At 39.6% G+C, this 24,853-nt stretch overlaps 1 protein-coding gene and 1 pseudogene across 1 annotated transcript in view; both read right to left on the minus strand.

The window, feature by feature from the left end:
- Positions 1–1,887: 1,887 nt before the first annotated feature.
- Positions 1,888–1,966, minus strand: LOC135989957 (U2 spliceosomal RNA; annotated as a pseudogene).
- An 8,267-nt stretch (positions 1,967–10,233) lies between these two features.
- LOC135989556 (cytochrome c oxidase assembly protein COX16 homolog, mitochondrial) overlaps positions 10,234–24,853 on the minus strand; it is a 51,026-nt gene continuing 36,406 nt past the window's right edge. The window contains exon 4 of the mRNA XM_065636469.1: positions 10,234–12,059. Within this exon, the coding sequence (XP_065492541.1) occupies positions 11,943–12,059 (117 nt within the window). The 3' untranslated portion in view covers positions 10,234–11,942. The remainder of the gene's footprint in view (positions 12,060–24,853) is intronic.

Genomic DNA, 24,853 nt, shown 5'->3' on the forward strand with positions numbered 1-24,853 from the left:
GTTATCTGGGATTTACCAAACAAGAGTCACCCTCTGGTAAATGCAGTTCTTCAGTCAGGGAACACCTTGGATTACTCACACAGGAGCAAGGCTCACTGCCACGTATGGAAATGGGGGTTTGCTGTCCCCTAAGGAGACCACAAAGGCTCCTTGGTCTGTTCAAAGCTCTTCAAAGAGACACAGAGATTGCCTTCAAAGGAACTGTGGTTTATTATTTATTTCTACCTTTTCCTTTTTTTAGTAACAAAACAGTCATAATTATTAATCCTGATTGTTTTGAGTGAATCTAATTGCAGTGTTCCCTACAGCATAGCAACACTCCCTCCACGCCCAGCCAACCGAAATAGAAAAATCACATCCCCAAAATAGCAGCAAGAGACAGTGAACAAAACCTGGCCTCCCACGACTTGTGTCATTAGACCAGACAAATCTTTGAGACAAAACTCAGCTGGGAGACTTTGGAAGACATCGCTGCCTTCCCGCAAAAGCCAACCAGAGGTTTCCTACAGCAGAAGTTTCCTACATCCCTTCCTGTGCCAAAGGATGTAGAGCTGGCTGGTGCTACCCCAAAAGTGGTTTTGGAGAGTACTTGGCCAGCCCTTCCAGGTGGAAGGCAAATTCACAACATCCTCTGTGTACCTCCTCTACAAAGGGCAGCTACAGAGACAAGGGTGGAGTTTTTAAGTGACCTCTGCCAACACAAAGACTGGAAGATGCTCTGTAGTTACTGGGTTTAGGGTAGGAACGCTGAAGTGAAATTCCTTTATTTGAGTTACTTATGAGGTTCCACTATATCACTTTATGGTCTCTTCCAGAGATAATACATATGATTTTCAGTTCCATAAGTGACTTTGGCAAGAAAAAAAACCCCAAAACCCACTATGCATCATGTAATTATTCTGATGCAACTGTTCCATATAATCCCTGAGGTAAGCCCACCACAGAAAGCAAACCAGGGGTTGCTCTGAAAAGAATTTGCCAGAAAAACATGCACAGATCTCTGGCCAAAATCGGCTAGTGGAGAGCTCCTAACTTGGGGGTTAGACAGTTGCAGCTGCATCAGGATGAAAAACAAACAGGAATTAAAGGGACATAACACCTGCATTATGTCACAGCTTCCAACAGAGGCAGCCGTCTCCTCTCACAATAGAACGAATGGGTCACAGCTCAGCAAGGCAAGGCATGGAAAAAACCAACGTCCCAACAAAATCCCAGATAAAATAGCATCCAAAGGTTTTATTTTTGGCATTAACATTTCCCCCCTTCCCTCCATTCTGACTGCCCAAACTCTTTTTCATTGCAAAATTAAGAGATCTGTGTACAAAAGCCATGATCAGGTAAGGTCTTCAGTCACTAAGTCTGGCTGGCAATTACAGTGTCCTTTGTGGATACTTAGTTTTGGATATAGGAAAAGTACAGCTACTAAAACTAGGAAAATATGGACATATTATTACAGTATTTTAAGGTCTTCCTACATAAGATGTTTTTTTTGCCTGGTCCCAGAATCCCATCAATGTAGGGGTACAAAACTCTCAGAGGAGTTACCTGTGTTATCTTCTAAAAATTTTTGGTTTATATTTCCTCTAAGCATCGAAGTAATGAAGAAAATGAAAGAATCTCCTGTTACAGATAACTGATTTTTGTTGGCCTTCAGCAGAAGGGAACCAAACCCTGCACTACAATTCCTCCCACTCTAGAAAGCAGAAGCTCACCTGCTTTTTGGAACAGAAATAAATCAGGCCAATGCATCTCAGCTGTACTTGCAAGGCATGTTAAAGGGGACTTGACTTCTAAAAGCTGCCAGGTCTCTTAAAGAGCAGGAATAATAGTAGTTACAGATGGAAAAAAGCTAGGAGGTCACTGAGCTCAGCCTGCTGCCAGGGCAGGAGAGAGTCCCTGAAGAGAGGACATGCCAAGACTTCAACTGATACTACACTTGATCTTAGCCAAAAGGCCAAGAAGCGATAATGGGAAGGGGACTGAGGATAAAAGCAACTGGCAGCTGCCTCTATGCATTCTGCTGAGGAGATTCGGGCAAACCTCTTTGGAATAATACTTAGAATTTCTCACATTAGGCAGATGGTGTTTGACTTGCTGCTCTTAATACATAATCCTGAAAGGTCTGTGCCAGTTCTCTACTGTAATAATAATGCTGTTTTGCATGTTACAAGAAACCCGAAGCAGCATCAATAAAGTAGTCTCACAGGGCCACTTTGCTGACACACTGTTCCTGCCCTTGCTGTACACAAGGTTATCTTTAATGGCAGAAAATATCTTTTTATTGCTCCCTGTTGACTTGGAGAAGACTATGGATTCTCTGGCCTTATTGCCCATACAACGTGAGCTTTGGCTGAAGGATGGTCTAAGCAAAACTTTGCTTTTGAAGTAGGAAATATGTATTCACTTAGCTTATTTCATGCAGCAGACAGGACTGCATTCAGTCCTGCCCAAGAAAGCCTATAGTATGACTTCGCTTATCTGTGGCATGATTCCCCTTGACAGAAAGGTAGCTTAGACACATTACCTCTGTAGTAGGCAATGCTGGGATCGCAATTTCTATCTAAACACCAGTGTGACAGAGTAAGATATTTGCTGATCTTTGTAATAAGAATTTATGGGGATAGTCTTTCTATAAGCTGTCAAGAAACTCAGCAGCTTTTCAAGAGAAAGCGTAATAAATTAAAAAATTATGGCAATATCAAAGCTGCCCTAATTTTCAAACTCATTCAGAGCCCATAACCCTGTCCCAGAGGGTTCAGGGAGAGAAGCTTGAGGGCAGTCGCAGAGGAACACAGGTTTTGTCTCAATTTCCATGAGTGCCATAAGTGGAGTTCCCCAGACTGCGTACTAAACGAGGAGACTTCTTGGGACCCAGCTCACCCAAAGCTCACCTTATAAATGCAAAGTAATCAAAACTCATCATCTAAGGGCTTTCCAAGATCAGTGAAAGGGAAGAAGCGGTGGAGCATAACTCAACACCCACCTTGGTAGACACCTGCTTTTGAATGAGGTGGTCACTGTCGGCATGTGCCTCGATGTTAATATTTGCCTGGACACTTGACTTCTACAGAGCTACCATGTATGTTGGTGGGAAAAGGAATTATCTTCTCTGTAACCTGGGCAGGCAATCACTGCACAAAGCCGGTTCCTGCTGCGGCAACCATCTTCATCCCTCAGGGGTGATCCCTCAGCGGGACAGTGACTGCAAAGGGACGCTGTGCTCCAGCTCTCCATTGTGCGTGCACAGAAAGGGCAATGCAGTCTTTGGGGCTATCTGACTATGTGTGTGTGTAGCTACCTATATATATATTTGATATATAAAGCACACCCGCTATGAAACAGCTTTAACGGTCATATGGCAACACACAAGAGACCTAAAGGTATTAGGGATCTACCAAATTTCAGATCTTCTGCTACGCCTCTTCACGCAAAGAAAGGAGAGAGTGGTAAATCTTCCGAGAGTAAAAGAAACTTCTTCAAGGACAAAAGAAGGAGCCACAGAAATACCTTGGCCAACTGCTGCAGGAGTTCCTAGATCACGGTATCTCTGGCCAGAGAGCACAGAAGAGAACTAACACCTGTTTTCCTGCTGGTTTCTTGGCATTACCTGAACACACAGAAAGGGAAATGCAAAAAGACACTATAGAATATGTGGCAGTTAAAGTGGCTAGTGTTTGCCAGCAACAGAACTTAAAAAAAAAAAATTATGGAAGAAAATATCCTTTTTGGGAGAAGAAATATTGATGTTTTTAACCTCAAGGAGCTGTAGAAAATCTTGTGCGTCCTTCCGCTAGCAAAGGACATGTGGGAAAAACAATAGGCACTTCAGAGAAAAATAACTGGGAGACCCGTGTATGATATGATATTACATGCAGAATACACTATCAAGTTAGTGAGGTCAGTTTAAGGTAGCAATGTACAAATCTGGCTTTGCCAGGAAATTATATCTGCAGCGTGTGTTAGAAAAATGAATCTGTCAGATAACATTGCACAACCCTGTGTAGCTTCGAGGGACAAAGACCATTCAATTTTTAATTTCTGTTGTGAATAATTCATTAGAGGTGTAAGAAATCTTCTTGGATAGATGAAAGATAAGAGATAAAGGTCTCCTTCTCCTATTCGTATTCAAAATCACTGACCAGCCAACTGGGTCTGTCCAAGTACAGGTTTCCATACCCAGCTTTTTCTTGCAAAGTCTGAATAACCTGGATTAGTCAGAAACCTCAGTCCACTTAACAAAAAAGGACATGTTCTATGCTGGTCATGGAAGATACACTAAAGCAGACATTCAAACAAGCATTTAAGACATTAAAATTCCTCATTATTTAAAATACAGCAGTTTTTAGTTAAACTGAAACATACTGTGAATGTTCCCAGCTGTTCCTCTGCAATGGCTTTCCTAAGTCAAGCTGTAAAACACTGTCACAATTCACTTTTAAACCTTCACAAAAAACCCCATATTAGGGCCAGGGCGAACTTTTAAAAATTTGATCAAACTGCATTCAAGTTCATCTTGATTTAAAGAATGATAAAAATAAAATGTAACATTTTGTTGCCTGTTATTCCAATAAGGATGTTTGCACTTCTCAGGGAGCACACAGCCCAAAAGGCCTGTTATGAGAAATGTGCAATCTCAGACTTCTGTACTGAAAATACATGTTTAACCACAGCTGCAGCCCAGTCGGGATGTTTGCAAGGCAAAAAAACGCGTGCAGTGGGGTGGATAGCCAAGTAATGGTAATACACAACTCCAAAATTGGACGGACTATACCCACTTAAAATATACATGAATGTGAGCAGGACTGGAGTCTTTCCATCTTCAATTGCCAATTTGTTGCTAGACAGGTAACTTAAAATGATGAAAACCCCAGACCTAGTACTTAACCAGGTCTGATGCCTTTTTTTTTAGACTGGGATAAATGTTTGGTTTCTTCTTGTTATGACATATGAACACGCTGTTTGAATGCCTTAAAAAATTATATTATTTAATATGAACTAAACAAACTTAGGTTGTAGTATTGGCGAAAGCAGAGAGGAAGAGGAACTAGTATTTAGGGGCAACTTCATCAGTTCATGTAAAAGTTATAATGGCATTACCTGGGGTAGCAGAATATTTGATGCAGTAAGGAGTGGGTCTTGTCTTAGGAGTTGCTGAATAGCAGAGTCCTCTGTAAATTGCAAACGCACAACTTCCCGAACGCAGGTGTGCACACCTGGTGGGGAGAACGCTGGTCTGCAGCAACACGCTCGCCAGCCAGCGGGATCAGCGCTCACCAGTTAACGAAGGAACCGACTGGTACGGCTGACAAAAGATCTTTTACTATGTATATCTATTACTTTTAAAACTAGTTGATTGACATTTTGCAACCTGTTAGGTGAGAAGGATCTACTTTGATAGATCTTTACTCTTATTGAGCACACTTTTTGTGAAAAGTTTTGGAAACTGTTGAAACATTTTGTGCTGACAGCGAAAAACACGCTTTTAAGATCAGCAGTGGGTTCTCATTTCCAAAGTTAAGCTACCTGAGGAAAAAGAATCAAGAATGAAAAACACATGAAAAGCAAAATAAAATGCTGCCATTCTCCCAAATAAAAGTACTTCTAAAGCTGCTAGATTGCAAAATATTAGACTTGACTTTTCATTCTGACTTGAGTAAAGTATTTTTTGAGCTCAAAAGTTTTTCCTGAGTCAGAAACCATTTTCCTTCCTACTCTATCCAGAGGGACCAGTCAGAAAGAACACTCTGTTTTCTATTACTATTTTTGTCCATAAGCTTTTTTCTTTCCACATTTCTTCTCTCTTATTTCCTTTTTTTCACTTTCATTTTCCTTTTTTTTTCTTTCTTAAAATGCCCTATGTATTGCAAAAAAAAAAAAAAAAAAAAAAAAAAAAAAGAAACTTGAGCCTGGAACCCAAGATTCTGTGCTCTTGCTCTCCTCTTTTCCTCTGTTTATTCAGAAGGAGTATGAAAAGAGCTATATTAAGCTGAAATTTTATTCTGCTGTCCTCTGTTCAACAAAAGATAGTCCACTAAATCACAGATAACACTTCTCTGGGCAACATTATTAGGAACTGACAGCTGGTGATGGATAAAGATTTCATCTTTTAAAGAAAAAAGTACATTTAATTTCCTTTGTACATAAAATAGAGAGCACAGCATTGTGTATCTAGAGATAAAAAAGGACCAAGTGTATGCTGGGTGCCACACTTACAGGGATATAATACTGGGTCTGTGTTTCTGAGCTTACATTTCACAGGACACCTTCAAATTAATTTAGAAACCACTATTCTTCATTTCTCTGTAGACAGTGAATGTTTAAAAAAAAGGGTGACATTTTACACCCAGCTCCACCAGAAAAGAGCAGCTCAGAGACTGAGCTGTTACTTTTTAGGTGGAACACTGGAAAACAGGACAGAAAGAGGAACGAGAATGGATTTGTCAGGCAGAGATGGGTTTGCCCCTGGTCCCACCTGGGATGCAGCTGGATTTCTGGGAGCCCCCAGGGCCTCCTGGAGGTTGACACCATATTGCAAGGGTGTAAACTCATTGTCACCGGCGCCACGTCAGCCTCTCGCTTGCCTTCAAAGGGCCGAATGTAATTTTAGGACTGTATAAATGTAACTACTCCTACAGTCCTAAAATTATATTTGGCCCTTTGAAGGCAACCACGGGGTTGACATGGCCCCGATGGAAATGAGCTTGACACCCCTGCCATAATGGATTTGGTTCTGACCGCGCACAATGGAGCTGATATTGAACATCAAGGGTCTCAACAACTACCTTGAACCAGACACGCTAAATAAGTATAGCCATTTCTTCCATCAACAGAACCACATCAAGCCAGACTGCAAATATGTTGGGTGAAGGGGCCTAAATGTCTTCTGCAGAGGCATTGGCAACACACAGTACTCCCCTATTTCTGGTTTTCAGATATTTTTTTTTTCTTTCTCAAATGACCTGTGACTAAGACACCTATACTACTTTTCTTTTCACATTTGCAATGTGTAGCTGTATTTTACACGTCCTTTTTGAAGCATTACCTGCTGCTTCTTTGGTTGAATTTAATTTTAACACATCCCCCAAGCAGCACAGAGACGGTGAGGGTAAAACTTTAATTGCCCGTCTGTGTTAAGCAAGACGGTTAAACATGCAGTTAAAGCACATGTTCAACAAGAAAATATGGTCGGTCTGGTTCCAGTGGTATGAAAGACTGCTTTGGGCTCCTGGGGCGAGCACAAGTTTAAGAAAAACATCTGCATGGAGTTTTTGTTTCTAAGTCTAGAGACTGTGTGTTGGCTGGGTCTGGCTGCAAGTCCTTGTAGGAAAAGAAGGTCTCACAGTAAGCAATGACCTTTCTTTGATTAAAACCTTCTAGTTAGCTAAGCTAAAATAGAGTGGAAATTTTTCGTGAACCTTAATCCACTGAAGGATGAAAAGAGGTTTTCCACTGAACACACTGACAGAAAGCAGCCTTTCTAACCACAGAAGTTTATGGAAAATTCTTTGACCATCTTCATGTAAAAATAGTTATTCTGCTTTGCCTAAGACTTCAGATCATTCTCTTCTCTGTTTCTTTATTCTTATTTTTTCTTTCCGGTGGACATAAAGTAGTTAGTAGCAAAGGACAATATTAGGCTTTCCCATTTCTTGAAGAAAGAGAAGCCTCTGGAAAATGCAAGTTATAAAAATGAAAGCTGCCCTGGACTTGTGCTGGATATTCAAACACAGCGACTCAGAGCAAACATAAGACCATCAAGAAGTAGTTATTTCAGAAGGTGAAACCTACTGTTTTAAGTTTCACCTATACACATGCACATACTGTTAAACAAAAAGTATCCATGTAAAACATCCAATGGACAGTCACCTGTAAATCACTCCGAGTTGCTACTTCTCTGTGAAGAAATGGATTTCTCTCTCTGCTTTTTGGGACTAGTCGCCAGCAGATGATGGGGTGTGTCTAAGTTGTTTTTCAGAAGTTTTTGCATTCTATATTCTGGTCTAAAACTCCCATCACTCACTCTTACTATACCATAACCTACCTTTTTTGGGTAGCTGGAACCATTTTGAAGACCTTGGAGGATCACTATTGGCAAGATTGTTCTCTGCATCTTGATTCTGAAAGCTTTTAATACCCAGCTGCTCATCCAGATGTATTTAGGAGTTTGAAATTCAAATGCTATGCTATTGAGCGGCTTTTGAAAATGGTTTTGGATCACGGCAGCTACAGCTTTCACTAAGCCTCTCCATCTTTGTTACAGCCGAACTTAAGATACTGAGCATTTTCTCTTTTGGGTCATCAATGAGTCTGCAAATTCGAAGTGCTGTAGGAGAAACACGCTCAATAAGCAGGATCCACAGGGCTGATCTCATCCAAAGATCTGGTGAGCAGTTTGGGCTGCAGACAGTTGCCGCCAGGAACCATCCCGCTGTGTACCCACTGGTGCCACCCTGAGCTCTCCCTGTCCCTGCACACAGGTGCCCCAGAGTCCCTCCACTTCTGTGTCCTACTGACGTTCCCACAGACCAACCGTGCCACAATTTCTTTGAGAGATAAACACTTTCTCCTTTATTGTCAAAATAGGGATTTTGAAACTGATTTTTCAGTCCACATACAGACAGACACCTAGCCAGACTTCCTTATTTCTAATTTCAGCAACACTGACTAGAAGATCTGGCTTTTTTAGTCCTCTCTTTTACCCCTTAATACCTCACACCTCTCACTAAAGCCTTGTTTTCATTCCCCTCAGACCGGTATACGCCAGTTACCAAAGAGGATGCAAAAATGTCAATCAGTGTCTCAGACTGACAATTGCATTCAATTACCTCTGACCCCCTCAGCCACAGATGTTTAGAATAACAATTCCAGAATTCAACAAGGTTGTCCCCAGGTGCCTTACAGATAAGCATGTAACATGGCTTTCAAAAGGATAGTTCAAATAAGTAGCCAAACTAAGCACACATCCTGAGCCAAATGAAGTTTTCCTCTCTTGCTAGTGTTATAAACGATAATTCTCCACATTTCTGGAGCACCTTCTACTTTAGGACGCATGACAACTTAAGAGACTTTAATTGACTCTCAACATGCCTTTGTATGGATTATTTCCAATTCAATGGCTAAGAAAAGCACAGCATAAAACATGAAGTCATTGTCCAAGTGCATGGCTGAAATAGCTCTCCCCATTTTATGAAAAGTACAGCTTCTGTACCTGCCAAAAGTTATTGTTGTGGATTTTGTTTGGGTTTTTTTGTTTGGTTTGGTGGTTTTTTGTTGTTGGTGGTGGTTATTTGTTTTGTTTGTTTGTTTAATTCATAAATGAGGCAACAGCGTTAAAAAATAAAAGGTGGGAATTTATTTTTGTGGGCTGTCAATAGATCTAGGCTGTCTCTTAAAAAGGAAGTTGAAGAGAAGGGCAAGCTGGAAAGTATTCCAACTGCATGTCAGTGTTTCTCAGAGATGCTAAGATAAATCCGTCACTTCCCAGAGATGCCATTTCAAAGGTAGTTGCAAATATGCCCTCAGAAACTACAGGAAATTCAGTGCTTATGAAAAAGGGAAGGGTGGGGGTTCCCCACAACCAGCAAGCAACCAGCTAAAACTGGGTCCTAAGTTACAACATAAAAAATGTTCTCCATAGAAGTAATTATTATTTACAACTGTGCTCCAAACTTGCTGCAATAAGATGAGCATTCCCAAAATACCCATTGCAGCATATCCAGTTACTAAAAATACACAGTGAGTGTTTCGTTCATCAAGAAAACTGGTAAGCCTAAGGACTTCATGAAAGAGAAATATCTTTGCTTCTTCCCTGGGGGGCAGGGGTAGTTTTTCCTACGCGTTGCGCCTGGAACACCATGAGATTATTTCAGGGGCTGTGTTGGTCCATGTTGTGGGCCAGTTTTGCCAGATTGGGAGCAGCTCATGTCTCTCCATAAACAAAGCAGCAGCAACTTCCTCTCCCTTTCAGTCGAGTCTGGGAAAAGGAAGATGGGCATCCTCTGCAAAAAGGCACAGCGAATCTGCAGTCCACACAAGATGGGTCTACAGCAGGGAAGGTAAAGAAACATTTCCAGCAGTCCAGCTAGTACCGTAACAGTTGCAGTGATGCTGTAGGAGCCCTAACTCAGAGAATACTCAGTGTAGTCAAAGCGCTGACGTCCTTTGAGCAATCAATCTTGCTGTTGCCAGTGGAACTGCACAAGAATGTGAAAAAAAATCTTAGAAAGGTATGCAGTTTTAATTACTCCTTATTTGTCCTGCTTTATGTCTTATTTGCCTAAGAATATTGGTTTATGTACTAGGTAAAACTAATGACAAAACAATTAAACTGATTTCCTTCTTGTCTAGGTCAAGCACAGCTCAATGCCTCCTTATTCTAATTTTTCAGTTGTTTCCCTACAGCACTTACGATTACCTCACTCTTGTATTGTTCCTCTTCTCATTGATTTAACTTGTAAGTACATTTATTTAAAACCAAAGATATATATGATATTGAACAGGGAAACACACAAACACAGGGCTCCAACCCTGTTCCAGATAACATGCAACACTTTCTGATGGTCTTTGCAACTCTATCAGAAGAAAACATGCACAAAACACGGCTAAGATACTTCACGTAATCTTTTATGAATTGCTTTACAGCTCCCTAGAAATCAATGTTGATTCCTCCTCCTGCAAGACTGGACTTCACCACTGAGAGACTGAAGACAAGTGCTGAGGGAAGATTTACATGAGAACAAGAAGGCTAACTTAAATAAAGTGTCCAAAACGACATTTAGATTGCATTTGGCACGCCCTGCAGAAAGGAACAAGACTACACCTCTTCCACAGATAGTTCCAAAAGGATTTCCATACAGGTGTCACTGAATGCTTTGAAACTAGAATCTACTGTTAACCTGTGCTCTACTACTCCACTTCCCTGAAGAGGTGTTTTACAAGTCTGTTGTAACACCTTATCAGAAGCTTCATTTCATTTGAAAAACTGACTAGATGCTTCTTCATTGAACTGTCTCAGCAGAAGGGTCCTGAATGTTAGTCAGCACGGTTTGCTCTAACAGCAAACATTTAGCGCACAAAGACCAATATTAAAAGACAAGAATTTCAGAAGAATTCAACAAAAGACAAAAAATTTCTGTGCACATGCACAAATATGCATGTAATAATACACGTAAGATGAGCTTTGCCCTATATTGTGGTTCAAGAAAATTCTGCTACAATACTTCCTCACAGATAAACAGCGCAGCTCTCAGTGAGGAAGAATTTTTCCAACTTAAACTGAGAAGTTCCAGTTTAAAGGTCCTGCCTGCATGAAGGTATCAATAAACTGATCAGAAAAATCTAACCACAGCTAAAAGAATAGTTTTTTGGTCAATTACCAGCTGACACTCTGTACATGCTTCTGTACAGCCCAGTTCCTGGAAATGAAACACAAGAATATTATTTAGCCAAAAATGGACTCACTGTTCTGAAAAGCTCATACGCCTTCCAAGCTTAAGGGCCTGAAGTTACGACGGGGCTCCCTGAGGCAGCATTTATCCGGTCACACACATCTAGATGACAGCACTGTTGTTCTCATTAGGACAACAACTTCTGGTACTGACAAATGACTCCTGAAATGTTATTCCTTGCTGAAGCATCTCCGTTTTGAACGATAGGGATTGAAAAACAATGGGATATTCTCAGTAGAATAATCAGCTACTTTTTTAATTGAGAATTCATATATACAGCCCATGGAACTCTGTGCAAATGGATGCAAACAAAGAGCTTCATATAATACAATGCCTTTTGGATTGATCTCACAGTTATTACTTATAAATACTGGGCATTAATTGCTCAGTGCAGTCCCCTCTCCCATGTCTGTTCCTGACACTGGATTAAAATATAAGACAGTCCAGCCTGAGAATATGGTTTTTTTGCAGATGCACCAAAGTAGGCTTCCTCAATCACTCTTTCTTGAGGCGGGCAGCCTCCCGCCGTTGCTGCTGAACAGTCCTGGAATCTTCCCATAGACGAGGTCCTCTGATGTTCTCCCAGTTATCCAAGTCAGCCCCTTTCAGCTTCTGCAGATAAACAGCAAAAATGACAATATCATGTTGATGGCCACATGATTTAAAGTACATATTATTCTGAATTGTTTTCTGTTTGCACAAGAAACGCAGTATCGCTACTTGGTTGATGAATTTTCCTCTACTCTGCAAGAGAAGTTCAACAACAAGGAAAAAAAATTGGGACTTATCCACATAGCTACATAAATGACTAGGGTGGGCATTACTGCATCTTCTTATCAACAGGTAAGTAACACGTAAGGACAGGAAGCACTGTAGCATCTGGATATGACTTAAGATACCCTGTGTGCACTTTTTCTTTGTTCGCTCACCTTGTTTTCCAGATCAGTTCTTCCAACTGCAAGTCTGCCAGGTACTGAAGTAGTAGGAGTGATAAGCATTGGTACAGCTCAAACAGAAGGTTAGTAATTAGTGACCTGATGTATCCTGTCAGCACAGATACAAAGCATACGGGAAAAGATACATTATCTAGCACACAAAGAGACAGTAACAGTGCAATCCCCTTCAATCCATGTGGTTTTAACTCGAGAAAGGTACGCAATGCTTTCTGCTACCTACTTTCTCATGGCACCCAGCCATCGCAGATGGGTTTCATACATGAGATATGCTATTATAACTGACTGAACTGCCAGATACTTAAAAACTATCAACATTTTAATTACCGCCTTGCCTATTTCTATCATTCTCACTCAGAAGTACCAATGACTGCAATATTCATCTAGCCTTAGAGGCACACAAAAATGAAGAACAGGCACCCTCCTGACCTCACCTACTAAGCGCTGCATTCGAAGAACACAAACATATTCTGCACCTTCAGAGTCCTACTGGCAGAGACATAGAAGTCCCTTCCCAGCAGAGACTTCAAGTCTCATACCAAGCAGCCTGTGGCACAGTACATCAGGCACAACAGGGCCCTGACAACAGGAGACTGAGGAGGGGGTTGGCACCTCTGCCAGAACCAGGGCTGTTCTATGTGCCACTAACCAGGGCAATACTCTGTACCATTAATGATACGTATTGCAATGGGACTTCAGCCTCTGATCTGTGATCAGGGCCTCATCTCAGCAAATGCTGTAAAAATGCACCAGAAAATACTTAACCCTGCCCTGAGTCTGTGGCCTAATTTGCCTACTATCAATCACCCAAATAAATGGTAAACACCGAGTGACTTGAATAATAGCTGCAGAATAATTCAACAGCTTTAACAGAACAGACCTGCTGCTATTAGTTCATGTTATGTAGACGTTTTCTGCCACTTCTACAATTGAGGAAATTGCAATGAGGTTAGTCAGATATCAAAAGAAATTAGGCAACATTCAACAGAAGATCTATAAGAACACATGCACAAACACAGCAGACTCGCACGAGGTAGGAGCAACTGATTTTTTTAATACAGTGGAGTTGGCATAGGTCTTTCTGAAGAATTGTCTTCACTACTTTATACATCTTATGATTAGCTGGTACTTCATTTCAACTGGAAAGGATCTGAGCTGACATGGAAGGAGGGAGAACAAGGGAAGGTACCCGTCATCCCACGCAGCAGCGATTATTCACTCTGATCGCAAATTCAGAATTTAACATCTGATTCTAATAGAAGCTTCAAGGAAACTACACTGAAAATAACCTTGAGCTTTACCAGAAGGGAAGCATGCTGATTTTATTAAACACAAAGGTACTACATAGCTGTGAAGATCTAAACTATTCCCAAAGGTCCTCAGCTCCCAAAGTCTGAAAAAAAATCACCATTTAAAATACATACAACAAAACGTGTAGTATCTAAAGACAGGCTACATAAAGAAATCTATCAAAAGAGACGTGTATACTGGAGATCTTTACCAAAAGTTCATACGAATCTGCCCCTGAAACTTCATAAAGGCTTTTCAGAGAGGAGGTTTGTCCAAAACAGGAAATATTTCAAAACTATACAATCTAAACAAACGAGTACAAGAAAGTATTTTGGCAGTTTCCAACAGGCAGCATAAAAGTACCTGGAAAACACACTGTGATATACTGACGGAATAAAACAACCAACGGTTATGTACACTGAATGGCATTGCCTCAAACTAAAGAACAGGTGAGATCTATTGACGCTTAATTTTTGTAAAATAAAATATAAAGAATTAAAGACTCTAAAAAGCACATAGATCGTATTTTTATTTTTTATTCTCATTATATTTATAGATATCATTTTGTGTCATGTATAAGACTGTGTTGGATACTTTGCTGCAACGCAAGAAGCACCCTCTTTACTGGCACATGACAATATTTGAAAAAATTAGTAGTTCAAGGGACAGGTCCAGTCATCAGAAGACAGCACGATTAGACAGTCCAATTTCCAAAACTGAAACTATCAAGTTTTGAAAGAACAGAGGACTCCTGTTGCATGTGGATAAACATACGAAGGAGTATCACCAGTGAAAGTGGACTGGAAAAATTTCAGTTCTGCAATGTTTTCCTACTGTATAGCTATTTTCATATGTATTTAACTGTGCTGGTTTTGACTGGGAGAAAGTATTTTTTTCTTCATAGGGGCTATGTTTTGGATTTGTAATGAAAAGAGTGTTGATAAGACAGGGATGTTTTATTCACTGCCGAGCAGAGCTTACACAGAGTCAAGGCCTTTTCTGCTGCTCACACCACTCACCAGTGAGTAGGCTGGGGATGCAGAAGAAACTAGGAGGGGACAGAGCTGGGACAACTGACCCCATGTGACCCAAGGGATACCCCACACCATATGACATCGTGCTCAGTGCATATTATGGGGGAAGAAGAAGGAAGGGAGGGACATTTGGAGTGATGGCGCTTGTCCTCCCAAGTAACCATTAGGTGTGATGGAGCCCGACTTTCCTGGAGATGGCTGAACACCCACCTGCTGATGGGAAGCAGTGAACGAATCCCTTGGTTTGCTTTGCTTGTGTGCACAGCTCTTGATTTACCTATTAAACCGTCTTTATCTCGACCCACGAGTTTTCTCACTTTTACTCTTCTGAGTCTGTCCCCCCTCCCACCAGCGAGGAGCGAGCGGCTGTGTGGTGCTTAGTTGTTGGCCAGGGTTAAACCATGACAATAACTCACCTACAACTAAACAAAACCTTTTTGCTTGACCACAGACATCAAAATTCTTACAACAGTATCACCCCAGAATAAATGGCTACATTAGCTGTAAGCCAAGACATGCATGCAGCTACATTTTAAATTAATCTTGGGGCTGAGAATAAGACCAAACTGAGAGTCCTCCTATTGATTAGGTGCAGCACAAGCTGCAAAGTTGCACAGCTCCTTCAGGTTGCCTGAGCTGCACAGTGAGAATTTAGGTAAGCAGCTAGTTCTGCCCTCAGATGAATTTAACCTCTTCCATTTCAACTGGCTGGGTCTTTTTCATGTCTTATTGTCTTATTTCTTTTTTTTTTTTTTTTTTTTCTTTTTAGCCACCTGGACTCTGCCCACCTAACTTCATGGAGACACCACATAAAGACGGTAAATTACTTCTAACTTTTACTAAATTGAAATCCATATAAACTAGCAGTCTAAAAACCAAAATTATTTTTCTCCCAATTCAAATGTACTAAATAGTCAGTCATTGGAGACTACAATGAAATGTAATCGGATCAGACCAGCATCACTTTTCCTGCTTGTCTCAAATAGCCCAAAGGATATTGAAAATTAGCTGTTTAAAGTAAGATCAGTGTAGTCCATTAAATCTACTGATTCACTTCCTAAATCAGCTAAACTGCCTCGTAGAATTACAGGACCGACAAAAGCTGTAAATTCAAGAAAAACAAAAGAAAACAAACCCCACACCGCCAAAAACCAAAACGCAGCTATACAGACAGGCACAGTGAAAAAAAAAGACAAAAAAAAAAAGAGCAGCATGTAAATAGACTTCCACTTCGTAATTGCGGGTTCAAATGCCTAGCTTGAAATTAAGTAAAAGCCATGATCCTCTGCCAGCCTTAAAACAAAATAAAATTTTAAAAATAGTTTGAATTTTACTCTTGCAGGATAGTCTTCATGCCACAATTAATAAACTGAAATCTGCAGAAATTAATTTAGAGTTATTGGTGCTCAGGTTGACCTAATTTATTGTGCACTTGCAAAAAAATGTTTGGCTTTAGTCTCTGTTTCCCACATGTGAAAGGAGGGATAAAAAAACTCCTGTTTACTTTACAGCTTGATGCAATAAATTCTGTGATGAGCACCACAGAAAGAAATTGCTCTAATTCAGAGAGACAATTATTTCCTACCATTATAGTAAGCAAACCCATTTGCAGATAAAAGATGAGCCACGGAAGAACATCCTCATGGCCAAAAGATGCAGTGAAAGAAATGCATTAAACCAGTCTGGTTTTGCAAGGATGTCAAACCAGCTTGAAGACCATAAAAAAAATACATTGAGGAACCCTATGATGATGTATAGAAGCAGAGGTACAAAATTAAAGCTAACACTGAACATGCTGCCTTGTGCATGACTGAAATCTTAACTTTGTCATCACGCTGATATGGCCTTGTTTTTTTTACAACTCTTTCCAAGAATCACCTTTTGGTATCTCATTTTCTTAATATAAACTTAGTGGTACTTACTTTGTTTATATCATGACATAACTGAATATCTGTTATTAGTGGCGTAATGATCTGTGATTTAACAGCCCATGATTAGCGATTTAATCCTCACATTAAAAAGTGTTTTTTCCAACTAGAGAATGTGTATACAAGCAAGTCAGCAAGCAGCATGCTACGGCTAGAATAAGGTGCTTTTTTAAGGGAAAAAATGGGGAGTTCCTTTGCATGCAAGCACCCAGAGAGCTGCTTCTCTTTTTGGCTTTGCTGAAGACTAGTAAAAACCACAATGATAAAAACAACAGATTTTTTTGCTTACTTCGGTGGGTTCCAATACCATTCATCTATGGCACAATCAATTAACCTATGGTGAACTGGTTTAAGAGACTCTTTCCCCATAGGTTATTTTCCATTTAACTATGCCAACGTGTCGGTGCATTGTTTTGCCACTTTGAAGAATGAGAACAGAATTTGCCTCCATCTCAGAGATGTCACAGAGTTTAATTAATGTCTGTAGAGTCCTCTCATGGTTTTGTGTGAAGATGCTACAGTGATATACATGACTCAGCAAAACAAATTATCATAGCACTTGGTTAAAACTACATGATTACACAGCCTTGAATTTTTAAAATAATAGAAAATAACATCAGGCAAATAGACTTCCATCTAGGAATTAGGGTTTGCCATGATCTTCTCCTAACTGACAAGCAGTTTCCCCTCTTAAAATGAAGAATGTCTTAAAAATCACATTAAATCTCAGAGGATAACCCAGTGCCATTTATGCATTACACCTGCAGATCACCCAAGATGAACTTCTCAGTCCAAACTACTCACAAGCTCTATGGCTAAAGCCAAGAGAACTCATGCATGGGTTATTTATCTTTTCTTGAGCAAAAACGAAACTCCGAATCTTCCAACATAAAGAATAGCATGAGTACAATAGTACACCTTCAAGATCAACCATTTGAAATTCAGCAAATCCCACTTTTAATTAAGCATTGGAGTACGTTTATAATAGTTTTAATTTCCCTTGTAAACAGAAGTTTTATCAAGGTATGGTTAATGTGCCCCAGAAAGAAAAGTGCTGCTTATTAAGGTTTCTCTCTGAATTTGTAGATCGAGAGACCTAGCCAAGTTAATAGAACCAAGGAATTTCCCAACTTTGAGTCCTTGATCTTGCCAACTTTGTATCATATTAAACTTTGTAAAGGTTATGTCCTGGTTACTGCAGCACAATCCTCTAGAGGAGTGGCCAGGGACAGACTTCTGGGATGCCTGTAGGATCTTTTTCAACTATACAAAGGTGAGCTTGGCTGAAGGAGATATGTGATCTTATGCAATGCAGGAGAGCAGCAAGAGCAAAAAATGACAGTTCTGTGGCTGGTAGGAAGAACAAATGGATTTCCACAGCACGTCCCTGTCTGGAGCCCACAAAAGCCTCCTGGCACCACAGAAACAGTGTATTTCAAACATCAAAACCTAGGCCTAGGAATACTTGGAAGTGTGGACACGTTTTTTTAACTGAGTAGTTGACCCTTCTGAATTGGTGACTTAAATCTCTCACATGCAGCTCCACTATCCTGGCCTCAGTTAGTTCAGGTAACATTCACACAGGGTTAGCATAGTTTGGGACTTTTGTTTCTTATCTACACCTTCCTGCTGATTTTCTACTTATCTCTTTTCCAGAACTTGCTTGACCATTTATATGCTGAAACAGAATGCTTTTCTCTGCGTAGAAACTATGGTTTTGGCTAAATGTTAACACAGCAACTTCAGTCCTTTCAGCCATAAATAGTTTTTTCAGTAACATCAATGGCTACTGTTCAATTTGTGCTGCTGGGCAAACCTCACATAGGAAAAAAAATCCTCCTGTTTCTTCTCTGTGCCAACATCCCCTATCTGTTTGATAATGACAGTAATATGGGTGTTAGCCCCCTGCTATATTGCCAGTGACAGTAAAGCTACTCCTCAGCAATACTGCTGGATGTGCGGTACACAAATAACTTGTGAATAAAACTACATTTCATTCTACCAGAACCAACAGGTCTTGAAAAATCAAATCAGAAAGACTTCTATCTGAGAAGACTCAAGGCATCTACCTAAATTTTTTACAAGAATTAAGTGGAAGTTTTAGAAGGTAAGTTCTGTGGTCTTTCTATGGTTGGAGGGTACTTTGGTTTTGAACTGCATTGTGTTTAAAGACTCTTTATTTTCATGTTAGAGCTGCAAGATGGCACAGCGGGACACTGGTTCTCCAATGACTTGCTGGGTAGATGCCACGAACAAGATGGAGTATTACATAGTGAATTGCCAACAGCACTTCCCACCGCCTCTGAAATTCTCAGTGATATCTCCCAGCTATACTTGAGCAAAACTCAAGTCGTACCAGATGTACGATTAAGTCAGGGGTTGAAATAGGGGAACTTTTCTATTCAATTTTTTAAAGTTTCATTTTTTAGATAAAAAGTATGCAAACTCCATGGTCAGTCTTCACCATCACCTCACATCTCATTTTTCTGTTTGACCAGAAAAGTCACTTAGGACAGTGACCAACTTTCTGATAATAACTTGCTGCTGCAGAGTACATTTGTACAGTATAGTTTGAGCTTTAAATAAAGATGAGTAACAATAATTTGAGAAGCAAAGAACATGTGAGAGTTTTATTAATATAACAACCTTTTAAAGGATTTAAAATTTAGCCTAAGTGTCCATGTGGGCATCATCTGGAAGTACACTGGGAACCACAGAATATTCCAGATAATGTTTATAAAACTGTTCCCCATCCCCGCCCCCCCCCCCCCCAAAAAAAAAAAGCTACGCAAAACAAAAAGGAGGATATTCTTGCAAAAAGTCACTGTGCCTGGTTGCTGAGACAAGAGCTTCCTTCAAAACTATCCATTTTGCTTTATCTTCTTTGGAGGCAGTCAATGGGAAGAATGTATGTAACTGTGTAGCTGAATTCCCATACGCTATACTAAAGTTACTTCAGAGGTATTTCATACCAAAGATCTAGCAATTCCCCACTGGGGGCCCATTAGTATGACAGAAGTGCTTAACATTTCCACCTAGTCGGCTGCACAAGAAAATGCCAGGTAGAAGCTAGCAGCATCCCTCAGGACAATAAACAAAAGAATTCAGCCATGCTGCATGAATGCCACTTTCCCCACTCAAACTTCTTTTTTGTGACTGAGACAACACACGGTGTTGGCCCTAACATGATAGGAGTCGCTCAGTTCCTCTGAGATTTTTAAAAAAAAAAAAAAAAAAAAAAAAAAGTGTTCAGGGCAGGCAAGCAGGTACAAAGGATTCTGTTTTGGAGAGAGAAGAAAGAAGAGATTATTTCTAACAGGCATTTGTATGTCCGACCATGTTTGCTGTATGATTGCACTGTTAACTGGTTAACTGTCCCACTTTGTTTTCCAGTTATAAGAAATCATAGATTTTTGGATCTACTTCTGGTGTCCACATTTTGAACACGGCTTTAAAAATGGGATAGGCTGCAGAATAGGCTGAATATATTAACTTAGGGCTCGAGAAAATGCCTTAAAAGAAACTTAAAGATTTAGATATTTTTAAAGGTACTGAATGTTAGTTATATATAAATACCTTCATAAGAAGGTGGTTTCTTATAGGAAGATTTCTTATGGAATAAGAAAACTGCAAATGCAACACATGTGAAAGAAACAGCTCATGGTTAAGGAAAATCCTGTGCTAAGAAATATGTTATAAACATGACCAGGAAATAATTTACAGGGCTATTTAGTAGAGATGAATTCCTGAAATAAGACCACTAAAAAGTGATACCCTGTTGGCATTCCTCTGGAGGTTAAGTGTCTTTCTTCCTGCAAGAAGGCTTTTCCACCACAACTCTTCCTGTGTCATACCCATCACCAAATCCCACCTTCTTGTGTTGCTCTGATCACGTTTTGAACTATGGCACACAAGGCTTTTAAGATGTCAAGAAGAAAAGGAGCAAACCATAGCTTGGCTGTGGACTGTACAAACACTCAGAATAAAATGCCTAGCACAAACTATTCTAACCACAATCCTTTCCCACAGCAGTTCCCATTAATGATAAACTAACACCACTTTGTCTTTCTCTACCAAACATTACGTGATGAGGACTCACAGTGAAATAAAAACTCTCCATACCATTTTAGACGTGAATAAACCAAAATGCAAGAAACTCCACTCATCCCAGACACAACCTGGAGGAGAGTCGGAATCTAAAGTCTAGGCTGGACAATGCATTGACAAAGAGAGCATGGAAAGGATGGAGTGATTAAAGGGAGAAAGAACAATATCTCAACCTCATTTAGTGCCACAACAGTCACTAAGGAGGGATTTTTTTTTTTTCCCCCCCAACATCTTTGTCATCTCTCAAACAGCTCAAGCTATTTAGCCACTAGTATCTTCCCAGACACTGAAGTTACTCAATTCAATACGGTAATCTGTTTGTTCTTAACAACAAAATCCCCTGGTACTGATAATGGCAGCGACAAGATACTTGCAGATTTCAACCACTGGCATTCAGGAATTACCTTCCTTCTAGAGCAGTCCTCCATGTCCACACATCTTGACACATCTATTTAATACTATAAATTGCTATGTTACTACACTGTCCCTTCCTGAAAAAAATGTTTCATCTATTCTGCCAGCACTACAATCCCCAAAGTTAAGTCAAATTATTATTAAGTGGCTTAAATCTTTTTAGAAGAGCTTATTCAAACTCTTCTGCTGCTCTTCAGATAGTAAATATACAGGTTATATTCCAAGCCATCTCTCCATATACCTGCTTTTACTTTTTGAACTGTCATGAATAAACATTTTAATACAATACTTTTGCTGTAATTCTCACGACAAACAGTCACGCAACTTTTGTCCAGAGCTAACATTGATCTCTTGTGATTTATCAAACTACGAGGAACAAAACCTGCTCAATATTCACAAACTTTAAGTCAAGAAAGCAGGGCTCTCTAGACTGACTATTCGCAGACCAACATATTCTTTTACTTATGCCATGCTGAGTCCAATAGCTTGCAACCAGTTTAAGGAAAACTTTTAGAAGTTTTATAGTTTTAATATCCTGAAAGACACAGAACCTATTTTTCTTGCTCCTGTGTTCAAATGATGTTCCTGTCTATTAATAATGGACTTCTAAATTTAGTATCTTTGCTGCGACAATAAAAATATCTTCATTAGCTAGCACTTTCTTCTTATGAAAGTATTCCTATATAACTAACATTCTTTTCAGCACCATTATAAAGATTTAAATCTTTAAGTTTCTTCTAAGGCATTTTCTTGAGGCCCGAGTTAATTTATTCAGCCTATTCTGCAACCTATCTCATTTTTAAAGCCCTGTTCAAAATGTGGACACCAGAAGCAGATCCAGTATTTCAGTATTCGCCTCATCAGTGCCACACTCCGAAGTAAAATCACCTGTTCCTACCATCTACCATTCCTGTTTATATTCCTAAAGACTGAATTAGCTCTTTGTGCCCCAGCATCAGACAACTCTCTGATGTCCTTAGCATCTTTTATCAATCTTCTCTGCTTTACAACTTCTCATTTACAGTTTCCATAGCAATCCTTCATGTTTTTTATTTATTGTGATATTCTTGCCTCTGCCGTCAATTGCCATTGGTTCCCACTGGACATCACATATTTGATTCAAATTCATTTTTCCATCGTAAAATGTTAATAAATTCTTCTTAAAGATGTTTTTATTTCCTTCAAAAACCCTAAACAACAATTCTTTATTTTGGAGTCTGATGTAACTGAATGAGGCCAGAATTTTTAGTGTATACTAGACCATTAATTTCAGAAACTCAGAAACTGAGTGCTAGAATAAGGAATGTTATTTTGAGATTGCATTTAAACTAGTGAAAAGGAATGTACTGTGATTGTTAAACATCCACAGGGATGTTTTCCACTCATCACAGTGACCAGTTTTTTATCCCTCTTTCAAACAATACTTTTGTGCTTTCAAATAAAATACTCCAGCCTTTTGTCACAGGTCAAACACTTGCCATTTTTTACAGTATGTTCTACAAGGCCCAGCTCAGCAGCAGAACTACATTCACATTAGTACTAGTGTCAGTAGTGGATAGAGCTGTGATTTATTAGGCAAAGGGGAGCAGCAAGGACTAATTGGCCATATGAGGACATAAATGTGTGTGAGAGGAATACATAAACAATGGAGAACATATGGAAAGGTAGCTCGCTTCTCTGGCACGTCCCAAGGCACAAGATAAATGGCATTATTAACAGATCTGAGATATAAGAAATGCAGTACGAATTACACATGCAAATTCTTTCTTCCTCAAAATAGTATCCTGGCCAGAAATACTTCTATATGAAATGAAGGAGATTTTGTATAGTTTGAGAAGATTTAATTCAGTAAATTAGAAGATGAGAAAAGGTATTTTGATTTCCTCACAGTAAATGGATCGAATCTGTGATTACAACTTTTTTTCACCACCACACTGGAGACAAAATGCAGACTTCAATATGTTTAAAATATCAGAAAAGTCTTTATCAATATGCCCATAAAGGTGTATGCTTATAGCAGAAATTATGGCATTCTAAAATAATTCAGTATGTATTCAATATGTACATCTCTGTAAGGACAATATGATGTTTTTAAAAGTCTTAGGGAGGGCCAATGGACATTTGCATGCATCAGGCAACCATGCTTCAAAAGGGCTGGTTTGGTATCCTCAGTAACAGCTGCAGATATAATGCTAATAATACTGTAAAATAAGGCTTTACATATCAAAACAGCAACTTTTTTTAAAACTACCCTTGATCTCTTATCATACCATATTCAGTAACAGCCACCACTGTAATCCTCTAACATGACCTATATAGATAATTAGAAGATGTTCTTAAAGAGCTATATTTTGGACAAGCCAAAAAGTAAAGACAGGGCGGGGGGGGGGCGGAGCGGAAACCACTCAAACCCCCCTAACCTGAAACACATGGGGCCCACAGAAAACTACTCTTCTAAATGACAGCTGTAACTCAGTGACTGGGCAGATTTTGTCCACCAGAATACAGAGGCAACGTTGACTAAAATTGTCACACAGCACGGAGCCTGCAAAGTATGTGCATGACTGCTGGTAGTTCCACAAGTTTCACTGAAGCAAGAAATTAATATGCTCAGTGCTTGCAAGTTGGTGCCTATAGTAAAGTATACATTGAGATTAGAGCTCAAAACAATAATCTGAATCTATTTTCATTATGTGGGAATGCAAATCTGTCTATTTTGCTGAACTGGTCTGCCCTCTATGAGACCCAAACACTACTTTGGAAGTATTTCAGCCTGGAAATTCTCTGCAGGTTAGATTAAGCAAAAAAATAAGATTGCTTCTGTCATTTCTGTCCATCAGGAAGGAGCCTCATTACCCAACTAGGCTTGTGATACATCATTATGTCGGTTGCATTTTATTACCATTGATGTATCCATAAAGCTAACGCAATTATGACCATTTAAGTATTATCCTTCGACTATTTACTTATCTTCTGGAGAGAAAGCAAGGCTCATCTGAATACAGATCAGCTGATTTTGAGGCTAGGTAGTGAGTTAAACAGAGAGATGTGGTTCTTTTTACTGCTTGTGGTTCTTCCACATAAATATATCAGAGCAGCCTTACAGTATATTCTATGAAAAATGAGAGACTCAATAATCCCAGAGGCAATTAGAACTTAATGGTGTTGTATGGTTTGAGTTTCCATTGGAACTTTCCCTATGTACTCAGGGATCAAATCTTTTTATTCCCTACAGCATAAAACACAGATCTTTGTAGAACGTGGATGGCCCAAAACTGTTTGCAATACTGATAAAACATTGTCACAAACCTGGCAGGCAGGCAGATGTTCTGTGAAACTGGGCATGTGAAAATACAAAAGGTAAGCTTTACTTTTATTTCAGGCAAATCATAAAAGAGTAATATAATGGAAAGGTTTTATTAGCAAGACCATGTACTGCCATTTGGACACCTAAGTATGAGAGTTATGGGTGCAATCAAGCTCTTCAAAGGCTTATGACAAGCATGTGTTACAGGAAGAAAAAGAAAACCTGTGTTCAGCATAAAGACCATAGAGATAGATAAAGTGTTAGCTGGACATTCGATCCAAATAATTTTAAAACATTAAAAATTATCTTATATAGCTTTATCTTTGTTTCCAGATATGGGGGGAGGCTTTTTCCAGTTTCTCTAACACAGCTT

The sequence above is a fragment of the Caloenas nicobarica genome, chromosome 5 (assembly GCF_036013445.1).
Source record: "Caloenas nicobarica isolate bCalNic1 chromosome 5, bCalNic1.hap1, whole genome shotgun sequence".
NCBI lineage: Eukaryota > Metazoa > Chordata > Aves > Columbiformes > Columbidae > Caloenas > Caloenas nicobarica.